Genomic DNA, 19,029 nt, shown 5'->3' with positions numbered 1-19,029 from the left:
AGCCGTTATTTGTCTACCAAGGGAGAAATGTACATTTCACAGCAGCAAAATATAAATGGTATGATGTGGTGCGTGTTAAAATAATGTGAGCGTTACAAACATTTCAATTAGAAGTAAAAAAACAAAAATGCTGTCATTGTTTATACATTCAAATAGCATAAACCTATATTTTGTTTTTTTTTTACATTTTGTTTTATTTCACCTTACAAATGAACTGCCTGCATTGTGTCAATAGTTGCTTTATGAAGTGAGTATTGTGGTCAAAATTGGGAGTCTCCCGACCAAATTGAGACTTAACATGTATGGCAAAAACAAAATACAGGAACTGCTGTAAAGGCAGCCACTCTCGCGGTGCCATCTTGAAGTCAAAAGCACACAAAAGAAAAATAACAAATAATGTGACACCATACAAAAGACACAGAAAGTTGACAAACTGTAGAATATGAAACACTAAAAAAGTCCATTTTAATTTGGGCTCTGTGGAACAACACAAAAAGGACAAATATTACAAATATAAAATGGCATGACTTATTTTTTAAATATAATTCCAGACATAAATGTGCCGCCAGTATGGATGTCACTGGGAGGCGGGAGTGACCAAAATAACCCTACCATGTCTTTCTTACTGTGCACTTGTAGCTGTCAATCACAGGTCAAAACAAGATGGCAGGCGGCAGGAGCTGGTTTCTCTATCTAACAGGCAAGTTTTTTTTTTATATTTTCCTTTCTGATAAGATATACTACTCATTACATTACTACCTTGTTCGTTTCACTCACAACAGCTTTTCTGTTTTGTTTAAACATCTAACAGTTGTGAGTATAGCTCATGCGGAGATCAAATTCAACATTCCCGCGGGGAAGTTTTTCTCCTACGAGTTGATGAGGGAAACATTCCAGAGTGACTTTGAGCCACTGTCACAGCTCTACCGTAAGTGTTTAGGTGTGCTAAATTTTTTATCCAAATGAGCTTAGACAGGTTTGTGGACTGTTATGTTTTTTTTTTTTAATGAATCATGCATAGTGGGGCATCTGTACGACGATCCAATGGTGTTCAAGTGCAACAAGCAGTACTACCCAGATCTTCCAGAATGGCTGCGATTTACCCAGAGGCACCCATATGACAATGGTTTTCTCTACGGCACCCCAACATCCTCCGGGAAGAGTGTCATAGAGGTATCGAGAAAATGAAAATCAGACAAGAAATGTCGATACACAACATGAATGTTCAGTTAACATCTATTAAATTTGCTGGATTGCGTTACTTGAGTTCAACTTTTGATGGAATGAGTCGTACTGTGACCTTTCTATCAGAATCAGAAAACCTTTAATCGTCCTACAATGAGGAAATGATCGAAAAACAAAGATATTTTAAGCATAGTAAAAATGTCAGCAGACTGAGATGTATACTGTAAATGTGCAAAACCGTTTCATAAAAAAAAAATGTACATAGTGCAAGTTTCAAGAAAGGTATATTGATATATGTAGCTGTATTGCATCAACACATATTTACAGTACAAGAGTCCTGTTTTTTTTGCACGTGATTATTTAGAATTGAGAAGCCTAAAATAACAATGAAAAAAAAAAACGTGCCAAAGAAATAACAAAAAGGTGGAAATCATCTTCTTTTTTACATCAAATATGACTTGGGGAGATGCTAAATGTGTTTTTGGGGGTGAATTTGATGTCTGTGTGAAAATGGGGTTTACAAAAAGTGTTCATCTTATGTCACCAAGAATAATGTCAATTGTTTTGTCATTTCGGATAGATTTACGCCATCAACAAGCGAAGCTACGAAACCACCAGACAGATTCTCGTCCTTAACGTGATTGCAGGTACAAAATGGTTGTAGTTTGATACCAAGTGGTACCTTTGCTTACAAGCTTCATTTGTCAAATCAATAGAGCAATATAGCAAAAAATGGCATGTACAGTAAAGTCTCGTTATATCGATATTCAAGGGAGTCCGAAAAAATATCGATATAACCGGGACTATCGATATATCCGAGCCTGTTTGCATGTAATTTTCTCCGTGCGTGCATAGAAATAGTATCGATATAACCGGGACTATCGATATGTCCGATATCGATATAACGAGACTTTACTGTATATCAAATTATATCAAAACAAGTCAAGGTACCACTGTACAGTACTTTCACTAGCCTCATGCTAACACCCCTTCACCCCCTTTAGCCAAAAGCCCACCCTATCAAGCTGAGTTTTTCATCAAGCTTCGGGAGATTGAGAAAGTGCTGCCTCCTACTGTCCAGGATGAAATCAAGCAGGACCTGCAGAAATTATGGGACACCGAGTCTTTGGACATTGTCAACATTTCTAATGCTTTGGACCGCGGTGGCCGCGTGCCGCTACCGTTGGCGGGACATTTTGAAGGGTAACTCCGACGGTGCGTTTGACGAACATTTTTCCTAATGGTGGTTGGTTGAACTCCCTTTCCCGCCCTTGTGCAAGTGTGTACGTGAAGGCCGGATCGGAGCAGAACTTCTCTGCATGCCTCCTTCAGGCACTGACGCCAAAGCATCAGCGGCAGTGTGCGACGAGCGCCAAGGTCAAGGTTCCGGGGGAGTGTAATTTCTGCAGCATCCCGAGCAATTGCATCAGCTGGTGCAGTACTGAGCTGGTGAGGCCATTTTGTTTGTTCGCTCAATAACCTGTTATATGCTTGCATGTCAAATACTTTCATGTTTCTAAGAAACTTACCAAATTATGTCTTGTAAGGAATATTACTACAAGGCAACATTTTAAATCATTAAAATAATCATACATTTAATTTCTGAGTGCCTTTCAAAACTCTCAAGGACACTTTACAGTCACGGGATAAGAACTTGTTTATTTATTTATGTATTTATTTTTTTTTTGTGTGGGTGAGCAGCGGCAGCCATTCGCGCCAGCGTTCACTCTACCCGGTAACACAAAAAGAAATAGAAAAACAAAATACAGGAGCTGCTGGAAAGGCAGACACTCTCGCGGCGCCATCTTGAAGTAAAAAAAAAAAAAACAACTAAATAAATAATATGACAACACAAAGCTACAGAGATGCATTCATTCTTCAGCACTTGCTGTACCCTCTTTGTGACATGAAGCAGTTCTAGATGAAAGAAAAGAGGATCAAAGCATCCTTTTCAGCAGTGGATCAGGGACATCATGGTGGAATGTGCACGTCTACGACTATTATGAATGTTAGCATCTCACTGTTAGCATAGCATTTGCTAAATTCTCTATGGAACATGGTACCTAACGATATAACATTTTACAGTTCGATTTCTCTCAAGCGGAAGCAACCACGCCAGCTCCCACCTTGGGCTCAGGCGTGCTGGAGGCTGGTGAAAACTTTGCGCCGCCAAAGTCCCCCGAGGACCGGAACTTTTTGCCGGACTACATCGTGACTGTTATTGTGCCGCTGGTGCTGGCCCTCATCCTGTGCTTGCTGCTTGCCTACATCATGTGCGGACGTCGCGAAGGCGTGTACGTTCTCAACTGCATCACACATATTGACATACTTTGTGTCCCCATTAACGTTGTTTTTTTTTTCGCATAGTAACAAGAGGAACGCAAAAACAAACCAGTAAGTAAAAAGCTAAACTGGAACGTTTTGTATACCCATCGCTGAAAAGGAAGTTTCATCTTTACAATTTTGACGCTGTATTCTGTGGTACAGGATCCAGCTGTATCACCACCACACCATTTTGGACAACACGGATGAACTGAGGACCATGGCGAACCACCGAGGTGTCCCCCCGCCGCGCTCCACCTTGCCGATGTTCGACAGTCGCACGGGAGCCCGGGCCACACCCTCCGACAGCCCGCGTATGCCTCTCATCAAGGCCCAGCAGTAAGAAACCTTCATCTTTCTACTTTTTATTTGCAAAGTATCAGCGAATTTTCCATTTGATTTGTTGTCTCTTTGTTGCAGCGATCCCAATGTCGACACATTGCCAAGATGAGACTTCCACTCATACACGGTTGCATCCTAATAGTGATTGTCCAAAAGTCATGACATGTATTTGCCCCCATAGGAAATAAGAGCGACCACCCTGCCGCGGTCCACGAGGACAAAATGTGTTTGCATTCGTGAGTGTCTTTTTTTCTTCTCTCACATCAGTGTGTCATTTCATATATAATAATATTAATAACATAGGCGTACTGTGCTCTGTTTTGATGTTTTGACCCTTCACAAATTGGAGTGCTGTAGTAGTCATCATCATTTCATATTTTTATCCTGTGTCACAACATATAGGTGGGTGCAAATTATTTTTCTATGCATTTTTAATGGACTCTAGCAAAAATAAGCAAGATAGATGATAAAAGTGGAAGTTAACTCATTCACTGCCAGATGTTTTTGTCACTTGAATTCCAGGACCCATATATTATTGAGTTTTAGGACTACATAAATATTCAAAGCAGTGTTAAAAACCTTGGAGTCTCTTCTTTCACCTGAAGAAAGAGTTAATTCCTAAATTATACAGGTCTGGAGTTATATGAGCTTCAAATGAGGGTGGCTGTCCAAAATCCAATACATACGTATTGGTTTTTATATAGCGCTTTAACAACAGCTGAAGCCGGAACAAAGCGCTAATATGGAAAAAAAGGGAACTGCTGCTACCTTGTGGGAAACAAAAAACATTGCCATAGGCCATGGCCAGCGCTTTATCGGCCCCCACGAATGAACAAACAAAACCCAAATTCGGGTATGGCGCTCTCCGTCATATTTTCAATTCCAGAATAAATTAGTGAATGGCAGTGAATGAGGTAATATGCACATAATAGGATATATAACCTCCTGATTTGATGTTCAGATTACTTGTCGACGCCAGAGTAGCTTCTAATGTTGACACTGCCAGGTCCAAAGGGTTTAAGAAATAAAATGATCTGTGTGATGTCATGCTCGTAAATGCATTTTTTTTCTAAACATTTCCTGAAAATTCGATCATTTTCTTTGTGGTGAAATGAGGAGTGTTCACAATTGCTCTACAATTGTTTAGTGACCAGTCATGGGTTAGTGGAAGCAGAAAAAGTGGGCTTTCTTTTCACTGCCGCTTGTCGGAGAGTACAAGTGCTGTGGCGATGTTGTGACTCAGCGATATCAATATCGACCCATAGATGCTGATGTTTAAAGACGGGAGCCATTTTGGTAGCAAGACAGGACAGTGAAAAGTCGGCCATTGAGTAGAGAACCACTTCACATGCTTTTATTTCAGCACCCAGCAAAAATAATTAAAAACATCTTGATTTATTATACATGTACAACACAAGTACGCAATCTCTCCTTTTCAACCATGAAAGTGGGTCTGCTTCTGGATCATTATTTTTTGTTTTTTTTCCCCTTCTTCTTGAGACAACAAAGAACATAAACAATGGGACGGGAGATTTGTGCTAGTTTTTTTTTTGTTTTAGTGAAGATGAGACAGATAAAGAACAACAATGGGCAAGAGATGGAAATTTAAATGGTCACTTTTGTTTTTATCTGCACTGACATGCATTTATAAAAATAAAAAAAACAATTGCACAACAAGACAATGAGTCACTTAAGTAGCACCAAAAGATTTCTTGCGGGCATACGAGTGGTCAAAATTACAGTATGACAGCGAATGTCTCACTATCACAACAAAAAGACCTAATTGAGATGGTTCTATAGCACCTTGATGTGTTTGCATGCTCCCCAATAAACCTTTAGTGTAAATTGTGACCCTTTTCCTCTAAGAAAAAAAAAAAGAAACACGGCGGTGACTTCTTATTATGAGGTAGCCGTCAAAGCGATGAAGGTGCACTTTTTTTTTGTTCTGATGGGACAATTTTACAACAAGGAGACACGTCACACTTTTTACAATTTATTTAACACCAGGAAAAAATGGTACATATCATTTGTTGTTTTTTTAAATGTCCTTCCGCAGTTGGGGCGAAAAACGGCAAAAGTCACCTGCGTTTCATTGCAATATGTTTTTTTTTCTTTCTCAAACTCCAAGGGAGACATTTTACACAAGTAAATATCATGTTCTTGTTGCCGTTGGAAACAAACAAGATTTGTTCTAGTTTTTCTCTTGTTTTTTTTGTTTGTTTAAAGTGTCCTTGTGGAGTGGCAGTCCAGTAACGTCTCACGATTGGAAACAAAACAAAAATCATTGTCTTCAGCAGAGTGGTTTTAAGCGTGTGGACCGATGGTGGCCGAATGAATTTTGAATGCATAGAAAATAGGATTTTTAGAGATGACTGCTAGAAAAAAAAACAACAATGTCATGTCCATATTTCTTCCTTTTTTTCCTCTCCTTTTTACAAGAAGCAAACAGGGCCAACTTCGACGCCAAATTCCTGATCAGGGGCACCAACATCCATGGGAGCAATGTCAATGATTGGCAGGCGGGATGTTTTCGATGTCTTGTAGTCGATGACTGTCTTGCCCCATGAGCCAGTGTGTGACTGCGGATGGAACCCCCCCACCAAAAAAAAAAAAAGCTCAGAAACATGATAAACCTTCACGTTTTGCATTTAGAATGTAAAACTCGTTCAGGACTTACCGTGCAGCCATCCTCGCTGACGCTGTATGTGAAGCGGCTGTTACCCTCGGCTCTGATCTCCACGTCGTTGGAGCCCTGGAGCAGCAGGGCCTTCTTGAGATTGCCAGAGGCGGAGTCCATGTAGGCGATGCTGTTCTTGCAGTGGTATGTGATGTTCTGAGAGGCCTGGTTGGCCATCAGACGCATGAAGGTCATCTGGATGCTGACATCCTCGAAATCAGCTCCATCGGTGCCATACTGGAACTGTGTGGAGTTTGTAGAAGGTATTGTCATCGACAAGGTCTCATTGTACATGTGCTTGGACAAAACAATCAACCCAAACAGTCTTTGCTTACCTGGAATCCACCGGTCATGGACTCGCTGAACCAGACGTGCTTCTTCTCTCTGGGGTTCCTGCTCATGTACCAGTTCTTCATGGGCACAGTGGATTGGCTGGGGTAGACGCAAGTCTGACCAGTCTCCATGTTGCAGTGGACCTTGATGGCGTCCAGAGGGGATCCCTGGTTGGGGTCCACCCAGTAAGTGCCTGTAGGGGACGGGTTATATATAAGACCACTATCGAGTGCATGAGTTATTTTTTAAAGGCGCTTGGAATACCCACTTACCGCTCTGGTACTCAGGGTGGCACATCCTCAAATCACGGCACATGCGGGCGGGGCTCTTCTGAGTGCCATCGGGGCTGCTGAGCTTCTCGATTCTCTTGGTCAGAGACTCCAGGGTGGTGTCAACCTCCATGTCACGATCGCGGAGAACACTAGGGTCGTCAGCACGGTAATGGCCAGAGCGGTAGGGATCGGGTCCCTTCTCCTGGATAGGCTGGCTGATGAAGTCAAATCCGCCACCGGAAGCACCAGGGGGTCCGGGAGGTCCAGGAGGTCCAGGAGGACCCTGGAAGACATAACAATAGCTTAGAAACCTCTCACATTCAAGATGAAAGTTCAAATTTGGAAGAAACTTACAGAAGGTCCCATCTCTCCATTACGACCGCGAGCACCAGGAGGTCCAATAGGTCCAGGCATACCGTTCATGCCATCCTTTCCATGGGAGCCAGTAGATCCAGCAGGTCCCTATGGAACAAAAACATTGTTCTACATCTGAAGCAATCTGAAAGCCACCACACAAGACAAGCACAATTTTTAAAACAGTTTATACTCACTCTTGGTCCAGCAGGTCCATTGGAGCCAGCGGGTCCTCTCTCTCCAGAAGTTCCCTGGAATCATAAGCAGCAGGCATCGAACCTTACGACATAGCTCACGAAATTAGCACAAACTGAACCACGCCGTCCAGCCAGGATTTTTGTGAAATGGGTACAAAGAGGTACTCACGGCAGGACCGGGCATACCCTGCATGCCAGTGAATCCTCTGTGTCCTTTGTGACCTCTCTCTCCAGCCTCACCAGCCTCTCCTCTGTCTCCCTTGCCTCCGGCGGGTCCCTTTTAGACAAAACAATGGAGATGTCAGGTTGATTTACAATTTCATCTCCACACAAACACGAAAAAGGAGTTAGGAACTTACAGCAGGACCACGGGCGCCAGCAGGGCCAGCAGGACCAGAAGGACCAGCGGGACCCTAGAAATGAGAAATTGTAAAAATGTTAGAGTACTGGAAAATAAGAGGGCAGTGAGATTTTCAGTGAAGACAAGACATACAGGCTCTCCGCGATCGCCAGATTTTCCAGAGGGGCCAACAGCTCCAGGGGCACCAGGAGCACCAGGAGGTCCTGGGGGTCCAGCAATGCCAGACTCACCACGGTCTCCCTATCACGGAACCAGACAGTGAGAAAACTCAGCACATTGCAATCTGCTCTAGAATGCTTCAAAAAGTTGATTTTAATTTAAATTGCTTACCTTGGGGCCAGCAGCTCCATCGCGACCAGGGGCACCATCGTGTCCTTGATTTCCCTGTATAATAATTGGCCATCAATTTGCAAAGTAGACAAGCTTGCTACGTTCAATATACTTAAGTGACCAGAATTTAAATTCATTATATGACCCTTTATTTGTCCCACAGTGGATACATTTACATTAGGAGAGCCAAAAGCAACTCATACCTCACGACCAGCCTCTCCGGGAGCACCAGAAAGTCCGGGGGCTCCAGCAGGTCCAGGGGGTCCACGGGCACCAACAGGTCCGCCAGGTCCCTGCTTTCCAGGCTCACCCTGAATCACAACATTTTTATATTGTTTTGAGAATGTGTGCACATTTTGAAATAGTCAGAAAACATCTCAGGGAAAACTTACAGCAGGTCCAGGAAGACCACCAAAACCACGCTCTCCACGCAGTCCAGGGAGACCTACGATACCACGCTGTCCACCAATACCTTGTGGTCCAGGCACACCAGCGGCACCCTGTAAAGGAGACAGTGAGTGTGTTCAAGCTGATAAAACCCATCTTTTGGTTTGACAATGGCTCAAGAACATAGTTTTACTTACAGGGGCACCATCGGAACCAGGGGATCCTCTCTCACCAGCTGGTCCAGCAATTCCAACAGCACCAGGCTCACCAGGACGACCGGCGGGACCAGTCTCACCACGAGCTCCCCTTGCGCCATCTTTGCCAACGGGGCCTCCGGGTCCTGGGGGTCCAGCAGCTCCCTGCAGCGACATACTGTGAGTTCATATTGTTCCTAATGTAACAGGTCTTAAGAGCCAGATAGTGAGACACTTACAGCAGGACCAGCGGGTCCAACTCTGCCAGCAGGTCCGGGGAAACCAGTAGCACCCTTCACAATAATAAATGAGATGAAACATGGAACTGAAAGCCAGAGCAGGAATGTTGCAAATCCTTGCCGTTCTAGCACACAAAGCCTCTAAAGATACTTACAGGAGATCCAGCACCACCACGAGCACCCTTGGATCCAGGAGGACCAGCAGGGCCCTGTTGACACATGTATTTTCGAGATGAAACTCGAGGCACTCTTAGAATGATAATTACAACTGAAAGTGACATGATTGAATAGAAAGCCCACCTGGGGGCCAGCAGGTCCAACAGGTCCACCGGGTCCAGGAGCACCAGCATCTCCCTTGGGTCCAGAAGCACCAGACTCTCCCTTGGCACCAGGCTGACCATCAGCACCCTGAATTTACAGAATAAGATATCAGTACAAATTCTTGGTCATCCTTCAAGGACGGTTTAGACAAAGGCAGGTTCTTACAGGGGGTCCGGCAAATCCAGCAGGTCCAGCAGGGCCAGCCTCTCCACGCTCACCCTATAGGCATGTAAAGTCATGTCAATACACATCTGTACATATCAAAGATACAAATATTCACTCTGCAAAAGCTCAATTGTTATTGAACAATTTGAGAAAAACTTACAGGGGATCCGCGAGGGCCAGAGGGTCCAACAGCACCAACGGGGCCAGGCTCACCCTGAAAACGCATGCAAAGGAAATCAGCTGATTCTCTTATGACAGTTTTTTTACTTCCTCCAGTTATCCAATTCCTGAATGTGACAGGCAACACCACACATTGGACTTACGGGGAATCAAAATAATGGGAGCTTACCTTCTCACCCTGAGAACCAGAGGGTCCAGGGGGTCCGATAGGGCCGGTCATACCACGGTTGCCATCTTTGCCAGGGGCACCTTCACCTCCCTTGGCACCAGGCTCACCCTGATAGGTGAAAATTGAACATGTTACTGTTCATATTCATGTGGAAATGTCACTTGCTACTGACACTATTCAGAAAGATGTTAAGTAATTGATTCTTACTCTCTCTCCTTTGACTCCTGGCAAACCAGCAGCTCCACGCTCTCCTGGCATACCCTGCATACCGGGGCTTCCTGCAGCACCATTGGCACCAGGGGCACCGGCCTCTCCCTGCACAAATAAACAGAAGCATTGTTATTTTTGTTGCCAATGTTTGGTAATTCGCACACTGACATGGTGTAATTTGGCCACAGCAGTATTACTGTGTTGCCAACTGAGACATCTTTGCATCACTTGTACATGTGTTAAACACACAAACAAGCACGTTTGCTTGTACAACATGAAATGCTAGCAATAAATGTCATCATCATCTTTTGTTTAATTCATAATAAAATGTCGGAGGCACTAGATCGTTAGGCAGGTTGTAAGATTTGTTTTCAATCGTGTTAAGTCAGGAAAATTTGGTCTTAAGATCTCAGAACACTAGCTAGACTACAGACTTTTTATCATGCAATAATTTGTAATGCTATTCACCCTGTTCTCTAAATACTTATTTGGATATTTCCTAGGAGTGAGAATCACGTGGTCATCTGCACACATGGTATTGCTCACTCATGACTCTCATTCACAAATTTTTGCAGGTCCTCATGCCAAATCACATTGACGTATTTACCTGACAAACACAATTGTGTTTTAAGCCCTGGGACATTAGTGTTTTGAAACTGTAGGTTTGAATGTGTTAGGTGTTTTGAAATAAATTGGAATGAAACTAGTTTACTACCTAACGTGAAACAAAAAGGCCTGAATGATTTGATGTCAGTTGTCGTATTATACAAAAGTACCTAATTTTTGAGAAACGTTGAACCCGTTTTTTTCTTCCATGTGTAAATTGAGAACTAAAAAAATGCCGGTTACAGTCCCCATGGTCCTTTCAATTTACCTTAGGTCCATCGTTACCAGCAGAGCCAGGGGAACCACGGGGTCCATTGGGACCTCCAATGCCAGGAGCACCACGCTCTCCAGGGAAACCTCTGTCTCCCTGATTGAAAGATCAGCTCAGGATTAGCCAGGAGATAATGAAATGGAAGGAACAAAATTTTGATGGGTTGCAGGATACTCACTCTAGGTCCAGATGGGCCGGCAGGTCCAACCTCACCAGCAACACCCTGATCAAAAGAGATGTGCTTTCTTATCACAACAGTCCTTTAGAAGATATAGTGATGTAAATAAAGTATACTTATGATTCCCATTCTTACCTGCTCACCAGGCTTGCCAGTCTCACCAGTAGCACCTTGGGGTCCGGGAAGACCCTGTTCAAGAAAGAGAAGCAAAATATCAACACATGTCCAAAACTGTAGCAACCACAGATCAAATAGTTATTGTGATGTGCTCAAACTCACCTGGAATCCAGGAGGACCAGCAGGACCTCCCTCTCCCTTCTCACCAGCAGGTCCCTGAAGAACACCAAGTGATCAGAAACCATGCTGCCTGTTTGTTTTGGCCTACAAAGTGACATGAAATTGAGACGATACTTACAGCGGGGCCAGCAGGGCCAGGAGCACCAGCATCACCATCTTTGCCGGGAGCACCCTGAGAAGGACAGATGAGTATGACTATTTGTGTCGATGCAAAGTTGATCACGTGGTCTATTTCATGCGAAAAGAAATTAACTCAAATAAATTAATAGCACTTACGACAGCGCCCATAGCACCAGCAGGTCCTTTCTCGCCAGCTTTGCCGTTCTCACCCTAATCAAAATAAATCATGTAAATGTCTGATGGAGATTCTGCGCAGTGCCCCAAACAAACTTGATATTTTGGAGACAAATGTTTAGTGTTACACTCACAGCAACTCCCTTGGGTCCGGGGAATCCCATAACACCAGGCTGTCCTCTGGGGCCAGTGGGGCCAGCAGCTCCAGAACGTCCATCTTGTCCAGCGGGACCCTTAAATATTATAAGGTGTTCAATATCGATTCCACAATGTGCTTCGTTTATCTCATGAATGAATTTGAACTTACAGCAGGTCCAACTTTGCCATCAGCACCAGAGCTTCCAGGGCTACCAGTCATACCCTGCAGAGAGATTCAGCTTGTTAGGGCTCATCCATGCTGAATTGTTGGATTGTAAGTAATACAGAGCAGTACTCGCCTTGGATCCAGGAGCACCAGGGGCGCCAGGAGCTCCAGACTCACCGGTGGCACCTTGAGGTCCGGCAGGGCCGGTGGCACCACGCTCACCTGGGGCTCCCTGTCATATGCAGAACATTTAATTTATCGACTTGATACAGAAATACAAAGATAGAAACCAACCAGGAGATCACCCCTTAACTCACCTTTCCTCCAGCACCTCCATCAGCTCCAGGGAAACCACGGGCACCAGGGGCACCCTGGGATAACAAGGAAACAATGTTATTGTGTGCTGAAACTTCCAAATAATCTTCATGAAACTTTGTGACTCAATATCACAAGTTGAGGCTTCACCAGACATATTAAAAAAATGATTTGACAACAGAACGAGGCAGGAACATACACGCTCTCCAGCAGGGCCACGGGGTCCACCAACACCAGGCTCTCCACGGGGTCCTCTTTTACCTTCCTCACCAGATGGACCAGGAAGTCCCTGAACTCCAGCTGGGCCCTAACAAAGAAGAAAGCAGGCAAGTTTTGCTATTGTGTCATATACTGTGAAGAGGGATGATAAATCCATGCTTGTTGGCTAACACTTACAGTCTCTCCCTTGGCACCAGGCTCTCCCTTGGGACCAGAAACGCCTGGGTCACCCTGATGAGAAAAACATAAACTTTCAGTGCCATGTATGTCACAACCAAAAATCATTGTTGTCTGTTGGCCACTCACATTGTTACCCTTGGGTCCAGGAGCACCGACGGCACCCTGACCTCCAGCGGGACCACGAGCACCGGGGAAACCAGGAGCACCAGCAATACCAGCGGGTCCCTGTGAGATAGAGAGGAGAGGTGTCACAACCAGCTCCCAATCTGCCTGTGAGTGTAACAAATGTACTCCGTGAATTGATACTTACAGTAGCGCCCTTGGCACCAGGGACACCATCACTTCCGGGAGCGCCCTACGGAAGCATCACCAACACCAAAACCACATTTAGTTACTTATTAATAACATGTAAAATAGATATGGCAATACAGAAGAGGAATGTGTGGCATAAACTCACAGCAGGTCCAGCAGCTCCAGCGGGTCCTGGGTTACCAGCCTCACCACGAGCTCCTTGGGCTCCCTCGGCTCCACGGGCTCCTTGGGGACCAGTCTCTCCCTAAATATGACACGGAAATGTCATATTTAATGTAATTCTTCAATCCATTTTCTAATCTGTTTATCCTCACAACAGTCATGGGTGTGCCAAAGCCTATCCCAGCTGTCTTTTGGCAAAAGGCCGAGTCCAGCCTGGACTGATTGACAGCCAATTGGAGGGCACGCAACAAAAAACAATCATTTGGGCACACTCCTAGAGGCAACTTCTGGTGACCAATTAACATGCCATGCACCTTTCGGGATATGAGGAGAAACTCGATCACCCAGAGAAAATCAACCCAGGCAGAGAAATAATATGCATACTCCACCCAGGCAGTCCCAAACAGCTTGGAATCAAACCACAAACCACCGGGAGATGGAGGACCATTCAACCCCTACTTCATGTAATTCATATATTCTAATCTTGCTGAATAGAAATCCATCCCTGAATCCAATCTCTCTACCATTTATCTTCACTAGAGTTGTGCAGGAGACTGTAATTGCTGTCTTTGGGGGAGAGGAGCCTACACCTGAACTAGTCAACATCCAATTGCAGGCTGAGCAGAAATGTTAAATACAGTAGTGTGTTTATTGCACATCGATGTAATGTTTAGATTATTTTTTTGCCCTGACTAGTGGACATCACATTCTAATGGCAACAACCAACCTGCTAAAACAATTTCTATCTTGAAGTGTAGGTATTTATTTGATTTCTGCCACGTTGCAATCATATGACATGGGTAGGAACATGTCAATTATGAACCGTGATGTTACTATTGGTCTCCTATTGATCAAACATCTTCTTTGGGTGACCTACCTTCACACCAGCACCACCAGGGAATCCAGGAGGTCCAGCGGGTCCAGTGGGTCCCTGAAAAAATCAAGAAACTGGGTGTTAGCAGACAATTCCATAGAATCCTAGCACGTTGGATCTGTAAGTGAAATGACAACTACTCACAGGGGGTCCAGCAGGGCCAGCATTGCCATCGTTACCACGAGCACCCTGTAGAGGAAATTCAAATGTAAATCATATAAAAGAGAGTATACCAATGACAAATGCTTATCTGCAATCACCATCCAAGCTAGAAGCACTTACAGAGGGACCGGCAGGTCCGGGACGGCCTCTCTCACCAGGAAGACCACGAGCACCCTGGAGAATAGAAAATACAATTTAGGGTTTGTCCAGGAATTAAACATGACTGATGAAGGGAAGACAAAAACCCACCATGGCTCCGGGGATACCGTTCTCACCAGGGGCACCACCCTCTCCCTGTAGATAAATATGAAGACTGTTGGACACCAATCACCAATTCTAAAGGCCTTCAGGACAGTGAAGGCCATCCATCTGCCCTCTCTCTTACCTTGGGTCCGGCAGGTCCAGCATCTCCCTTAGCTCCATCCAAACCATTGAAACCCTGCGCAAAAAAATCAGGAGCATGACATCAACATGATGACGACTCTTATCACAGTGTGTCCCTTGTGACTACTCTCAACTCACTCTGTGTCCCTTGATGCCAGGAAGTCCGGGGGTTCCGGGGAATCCACGGGTACCCTGCAGCAGGAAGAAATTGTCAGCCAAGCACTTGTGTCACCTGATCTTTGCCCTTCTTCTCAGTGGGGTTTACTCACCTGCATGCCAGGTGCTCCTCGCTCACCAGGGCGTCCAGCTTTGCCAGCCTCACCCTATTGACACACAGGGATGTGATTGGTATATGCAGGGACAACGAAAAGATGCTTAATTGGAATAATCAATAAACCCCTTACATCATCTCCGTTCTTTCCAGGGGGTCCAGCGGGACCGCGAGCACCCATGGGACCCTGCAACACAAAATGACAATCACGTTGAAGTCTAAATAGTGACAGATGGTTGGCGTGTGTCGTGAAAATGAAAGCTTGATGATACTCACAGAAGCTCCGGGCTCACCAGGCTCTCCAGCGGGACCAGTGAAACCCTGAGGACCCTGATGGACAACAATGCCAGAAAATTAACCAATTGATATTCCACAAGGAAGAAGCATGACTGAGAGCCGTTGAAAAGATACATACAGCAGATCCAGGAGGTCCGGCAGGACCACGAGGACCCATTGGACCCTGTTGATGAAGGTGAGTGAAAAATCAGTACCAACATTGAAGAACTGGGTGAATCGTTGTTTAGCAAAAGCAGGCAGGGGTCCTAATTAATATCCTTCATACCATGGGACCGGGCATCTGTGGGCCACCGCTGGACTTGGTGTGGTCCCCGTAGCTCATTTGAGGAGAGAAGTTCTGTCAAACGAGGAAGGGGTGAAGAATTAGTTACTATGCTTTCAAATGTAACACTGTAATTACTTTTTCATTCATCTAATATTGTTGTATTTGATTTTAACATACTCCGCCAAGGCCAGGGGGGCCAGGGGGACCAGGTGGGCCGGGAAGTCCAGGCTGTCCAGGGATTCCATCATTTCCAGGAGGACCCATGGGACCCTATAAAGGTAAAATGCAGACCATTAGTCCTTGTGACATGTATCTTAATGGATACCTTTGACATTCATTTGTGCAACAGAATATTTTTAACCTCTGTTGAAATCCCAAAAGTGGGTAAAAAACCTTTGCTAAGTTCTTACGCCTCCACTTGAAACACACGTTGCCTTTGGACTTGAAGAACTCATTCATTGCCAATCCAGGTAAATTTATTGGCCCTTTTTCCTTCTGTAGCCATCATTGGCAATGAATGAGTTGTGTCCCGTTGAACTTGCAACCGAGATATCGTCTCTGCAATGCCATTGCTGCCCAATAGCTTTTTGCATGTTAAAATACCATAAACGTATATATTTGAATGGGCCAAAATAGCTAAACAATGGAAAAAAGGTCTGAAGTAACCTGGTGGACGGTACTATGTCTAATATAGACATTGACAACAAGGTGAAATATTCATGTAACACTAAACTAATAGATAATAATGAACATATTTGCATAACTTACCACATCTCCCTTGGGACCAAGTTCTCCCTTGATACCCTATACAAACCGACAAAAAAAAACAATCAGGCAATGCAGCCAAAGATAACTGTTTTAGCATGCAGAAGCTAATTGGTAACACATTCATAGAGGATTAATAAAAAGTGGTACTACCTCTTGAGGGTTCATGGGTCCTGTGGAAGGAGAAGGACAAACAAGTCAAACAGTGTCCACCCACTAAATTTCCACAGCTTTAATTATTTTTGTATTCTGAAGCTAATTTTACAGCTACATAATTGAAACCTGGCTGAAGATGGTAATATTTCACAGCAAATGGATATGGTCCAGAACACCCGTGACCTTTGTGGGTATAATCGCTTGAGATAATAGATGAAATATTAATATATGAGGACGTGTAATGTGTCGTGCATGGAAAAAGAGATTAAAAATCATCAATTCACATGGATGAATACCGCATAGCATTTGTCCATTAGCCTAGCTTTGCAACCGCGTGGCTCAGTTGTGGGTGGACATGAAAGATTGGGAAATTTTGAAACACAATAGCTAAAATAATGCATCATTGCAGGCATTAAATAATAAAACCGCATAAGTATCACATGGAATGTTAACATCCATGATCCATCACAATTGAATTTATCGTATGCAAAATTTGTTTTCAGTCAGTTTTATCATTTGTCAACAATTAAGTTATTTATCCGCAAAGTTGTTGGAAATGTTGTTGTAGTTGGGGATGTCGTTTACATTATTTGTTGTTGGCAGCTTGATCAATTAGAAAACATGTCAGTCTGGTATCTGTTACAAGCTTTGTTGTCCATATTATAATCGTTTACATACTTTTGTGTCACAAGATTCATGGTGATCTACTGCTTATCCATTACAAACTTTGTTGTATTTCTGTTCATCATTTGCATACTTTGATGACATTGTCTATGGTGCTGCACTCCGGAAAAAGAAATGCAACAAAAATCAAACAAACAAAAATGTGTTCATGCCATATTTGTAGAGGAAGTGATACATAGCAGCAATATAAATCCTTAGCAATTTTTATGAAAATCCCCAGGGGCCGTGCAACGGCGTCCATCTTGTTATGGCGCCCAGATGTTCAAACTGGTCTGAAGTTATCAGTGTAAAAAAAAGTAGTACCGTCTTGGTCGGGGCAGATGGGGCAGCATTCTCCCTCTGGGATGATGGGATCGGCACAGTCAGAAGAGTCCTCGCAGATGACATCATCGCACATCACTGTGCCGCTGTCGCAAACACAGATTTGGCACGGCTCTGGTTTCCACACATCTTTGTCGTTGTACAACTGTCCATCTAGTGTGCAGCTGCCAAATGTGCCTGCAGGATAACAATGTGTTGGTCAGACACCTTTGTCACTAAAAAGCACTGTAAAAACGACTGTTAAATTGACTTAAAGGATAATAATTGCAGCATCTCACTTTGCGAAGTTAAACTGTTTAGATACTTCCAACGTGTAGAATCAATCAAGGCAGGGAACAGTTAAGCATGGCAACTTTTCACAATCTTTCAATATTTATGGATGAATTTTGTCTTAATTTGTGTGGAAGACAGAATGAACAGCCCAATATTTTTAACAAACATGGGCGTGTGAAGTGTTTTATTGGAGAAAAGACTCGGTAGTACCAAAATGGAACACAGGGGATGCTGTTACCCCACAAAAACCGACCTCCTCCTAGCCTGTGATTAATTGATGTGGTACGTCACAACTCAGCAATTTTTTCCATTGTCTCCCCTCCCTGGCCCCAACTTTATTCACACCGTACCACTTTTGAACATTTTGCATCTGATTTATTTTAACCCATAGACTTAAAGTCTGTTTTTAAAATGAACAACCAATTTTAATGTTGTAATCCAAAGCCACAATGACTTTGATTAATAAAGATGTTTTACATACGTAATAAAAGACAAAAAAGAGGGATGATTACGTTCAGAGATTAAAGTAAAGCTTAGCAGAAGTCTTGTTGATGACCTTTATAACACCTTTTCCCAAATCATCCGTTTTCTGCTAGGTTTGGTGACACCCCGCCCTCCCATAAAACTGATCAAAATCAAGCATTCAGTCCATTTTTATTGTTGTTGTGTCGCTTACTCCTGGTCGCCCCACTGAACCTAAACATGTGTCAAAGAGAGGAGATGCAGCTGCATTCCCTTAGGAGGAAGCAAACTGAGCGTGTATGTGCACGCCAAAGGGGGAAAAAAACACGCACATACAATCCACTCCTGCACAAATGGACCTCCAAGAGTACCCCCAAAAGATATCCCGAATGGGCACTTTCCAATTAAGGCCCTGTCCAATCCCGATGGGGCCAAATTGCCCCTGGCCCCCGCCACCCCCTCAAAAAAAAAAGGAACATCAATGTCATAAAGTGATACTTACTATCATCCTCGCCTTGACCTCGCACCACCAGCACAGCTGCGCTGAGCAAAAGCGCTAACCGAATATCCACAAAGCTGAACATGTCTAAATATTAGACATGTAGATTCTTTGCGATAGGGGGGGTCCTTTTTTTCGTCTCCTCAAACACCACTCATACACGGTAGGGTCCGGTCTGTGTGTGTAACTCCAATCCAGACCCCAGCAGAAACTCCCTACTGCTTCACCAAATCACTTAGC

The 19,029-nt window shown here is 44.0% G+C and overlaps 2 protein-coding genes across 2 annotated transcripts; one reads left to right on the top strand and one right to left on the bottom strand.

Annotated features, from left to right (window-relative positions):
- The first annotated feature begins 653 nt into the window (after positions 1 to 653).
- On the top strand, positions 654 to 4,351 carry sgca (sarcoglycan, alpha). Its single transcript, XM_089016199.1, has 10 exons — positions 654 to 700; positions 812 to 928; positions 1,022 to 1,173; positions 1,766 to 1,832; positions 2,190 to 2,388; positions 2,466 to 2,634; positions 3,271 to 3,479; positions 3,553 to 3,579; positions 3,673 to 3,846; positions 3,928 to 4,351. The coding sequence occupies exons 1-10, from the start codon at positions 664 to 666 to the stop codon at positions 3,956 to 3,958; spliced, it is 1,182 nt and encodes a 393-aa protein (XP_088872325.1). The 5' UTR covers positions 654 to 663; the 3' UTR covers positions 3,959 to 4,351.
- Positions 4,352 to 5,829: 1,478 nt separating this feature from the next.
- On the bottom strand, positions 5,830 to 19,006 carry LOC148887178 (uncharacterized). The gene is made up of 51 exons (XM_089016198.1): positions 18,793 to 19,006; positions 17,538 to 17,732; positions 16,548 to 16,567; positions 16,398 to 16,433; positions 15,807 to 15,899; positions 15,630 to 15,701; positions 15,483 to 15,527; positions 15,344 to 15,397; positions 15,201 to 15,254; positions 15,066 to 15,119; positions 14,935 to 14,988; positions 14,798 to 14,851; positions 14,662 to 14,706; positions 14,533 to 14,586; positions 14,395 to 14,439; positions 14,254 to 14,307; positions 13,360 to 13,458; positions 13,213 to 13,257; positions 13,029 to 13,127; positions 12,900 to 12,953; positions 12,703 to 12,810; positions 12,506 to 12,559; positions 12,322 to 12,420; positions 12,192 to 12,245; positions 12,019 to 12,117; positions 11,867 to 11,920; positions 11,709 to 11,762; positions 11,573 to 11,626; positions 11,429 to 11,482; positions 11,294 to 11,338; positions 11,113 to 11,211; positions 10,236 to 10,343; positions 10,029 to 10,136; positions 9,840 to 9,893; positions 9,680 to 9,733; positions 9,494 to 9,601; positions 9,349 to 9,402; positions 9,194 to 9,247; positions 8,958 to 9,119; positions 8,766 to 8,873; positions 8,577 to 8,684; positions 8,374 to 8,427; positions 8,176 to 8,283; positions 8,042 to 8,095; positions 7,852 to 7,959; positions 7,683 to 7,736; positions 7,486 to 7,593; positions 7,132 to 7,414; positions 6,862 to 7,052; positions 6,527 to 6,769; positions 5,830 to 6,428 (listed from the first exon to the last, which is right to left on the bottom strand). The coding sequence occupies exons 1-51, from the start codon at positions 18,872 to 18,874 to the stop codon at positions 6,282 to 6,284; spliced, it is 4,350 nt and encodes a 1,449-aa protein (XP_088872324.1). The 5' UTR covers positions 18,875 to 19,006; the 3' UTR covers positions 5,830 to 6,281.
- Positions 19,007 to 19,029: the final 23 nt, after the last annotated feature.

The sequence above is a fragment of the Hippocampus bargibanti genome, linkage group LG15 (assembly GCF_051943395.1).
Source record: "Hippocampus bargibanti isolate YZ-2025 linkage group LG15, ASM5194339v1, whole genome shotgun sequence".
Taxonomy (NCBI): Eukaryota; Metazoa; Chordata; class Actinopteri; order Syngnathiformes; family Syngnathidae; genus Hippocampus; species Hippocampus bargibanti.
The sequence above is the reverse complement of the archived record's forward strand: the minus strand, read 5'-3'. Positions and strand labels throughout refer to the sequence as shown.

Excerpts from the sequence above, each read along its gene's own strand:
- sgca (XM_089016199.1), top strand. The coding sequence starts at position 664 with ATGGCAGGCGGCAGGAGCTGGTTTCTCTATCTAACAG. Across the intron at positions 2,389-2,465 it reads TTGGCGGGACATTTTGAAGG|TGTGTACGTGAAGGCCGGAT; the intron begins GTAACTCCGACG and ends CCCTTGTGCAAG. Across the intron at positions 2,635-3,270 it reads GCTGGTGCAGTACTGAGCTG|TTCGATTTCTCTCAAGCGGA; the intron begins GTGAGGCCATTT and ends AACATTTTACAG.
- LOC148887178 (XM_089016198.1), bottom strand. The coding sequence starts at position 18,874 with ATGTTCAGCTTTGTGGATATTCGGTTAGCGCTTTTGCTCAGCGCAGCT. Across the intron at positions 14,707-14,797 it reads CTGGACCTGCCGGACCCAAG|GGAGAGGGTGGTGCCCCTGG; the intron begins GTAAGAGAGAGG and ends ATTTATCTACAG. Across the intron at positions 7,737-7,851 it reads AGGGTATGCCCGGTCCTGCC|GGAACTTCTGGAGAGAGAGG; the intron begins GTGAGTACCTCT and ends TTATGATTCCAG.